A 1,214-nucleotide genomic window follows, 5' to 3' on the forward strand; every position below is an offset into this window, starting at 1 on the left:
ACTCTGCTTAGGTCCCCATATGCACCAGTGGTCCTCACGTGTAGGTGTTCTGTCTTAAAATAGTCCTCATATGTCACGAAAAACACATCCACACACACATGTACAAATGTAAGCTGATTATTTTATTGCCTTTTGCCTTTAGGCATGGGGCAGTTAAAAGTCTGAGCAGAAGCATCACCTCGATTCCTGCCAGACAGCCAGAGAAGGGTCGATCCAGCAGACGGGGCTTATATGTAAGAACAGTAGTGCCTTTCAGAATAATTGCATTMGTGTCGAAACTGGCCAGGTCCTCCACAACCACAAATTCAGTTCCTGAAATCAAACAAGAACACATTTAAACCATACGGTGACCACAATGCACTCATCCGTTCAGACTTAAAATGAGAAATGAATTAATTAGACCTGAAGAAAGTGTTGAAACTGATCAACTGAATGTTAGATCTAGTATTGCATTTTTATACTTTCTGATCATTGYAGCCRTAAGGTTTGAGGAGTGTCTTRTATTGTTTTCTTGATGTAGCATGAACAAAAGTTGGTTCCCACCTTCAGGGGTATAACCAGGAAGAGATTAAAAGCTTAGAAGGAGTTTTAGAAGTGTTTGTGTGCAGTCTCTCCTTAGATTCAGCTGGGACAGACTGGACTRTTTTGTTTTGGTTTCAGATAAGATGAAGGTCATTTTACTCTGAGGCCTGCACGGTGCTGTGTGCTGGGCTGATCGGAGTGAGACGAGAATAAAGCCTTTTTTAGAAGAGGTCCAGCTGGTTTTCTGCTGTCATTATTATTACTTCCATTTATTGATGTGGCTTAGGTTAATCTCTAAAAAGATGGAACCAGATGTTTACATAAACTGTATAAAATGTCATTTTTTTACTCAGTCTGACATTAAATAAAACTCAATCATTCCTGTTTTAGGTCTGTTCCCAACATTATTTCTCTTCGCCAAATGCCGGAATAATAAGATGATAAGATTTTCAGCCCATGTCAGTACAGGACCCGCTTTACTGTAGATAATAAAACTCCTGTACCAGTTTCAGCCAGCATCTTCACAAAGTTTATTTTACTTTTGTTTGGGATTGATAAAACATGTTCATAATGGGAGCACAGAACCTGCAGTGAGATGGCAGGACATTCTCATGTTTATAATTGTGTAAAATCTTGTTGGAAAAATATGCGTTGTTCAAAATGTTATGTCCGAATAAACAGGATTCAGTTGT

The 1,214-nt window shown here is 39.0% G+C and overlaps 1 protein-coding gene across 1 annotated transcript in view; it reads right to left on the reverse strand.

The window, feature by feature from the left end:
* vps13d (vacuolar protein sorting 13 homolog D) overlaps positions 1-1,214 on the reverse strand; it is a gene marked incomplete at both ends in the record, with an annotated part of 75,956 nt that overhangs the window by 10,315 nt on the left and 64,427 nt on the right. Inside the window, 1 exon segment of the mRNA XM_014028664.1 lies at positions 179-312. Within this exon segment, the coding sequence (XP_013884118.1) occupies positions 179-312 (134 nt within the window).

This window comes from Austrofundulus limnaeus, unplaced genomic scaffold (assembly GCF_001266775.1).
Source record: "Austrofundulus limnaeus strain Quisiro unplaced genomic scaffold, Austrofundulus_limnaeus-1.0 Scaffold794, whole genome shotgun sequence".
Lineage (NCBI taxonomy): Eukaryota > Metazoa > Chordata > Actinopteri > Cyprinodontiformes > Rivulidae > Austrofundulus > Austrofundulus limnaeus.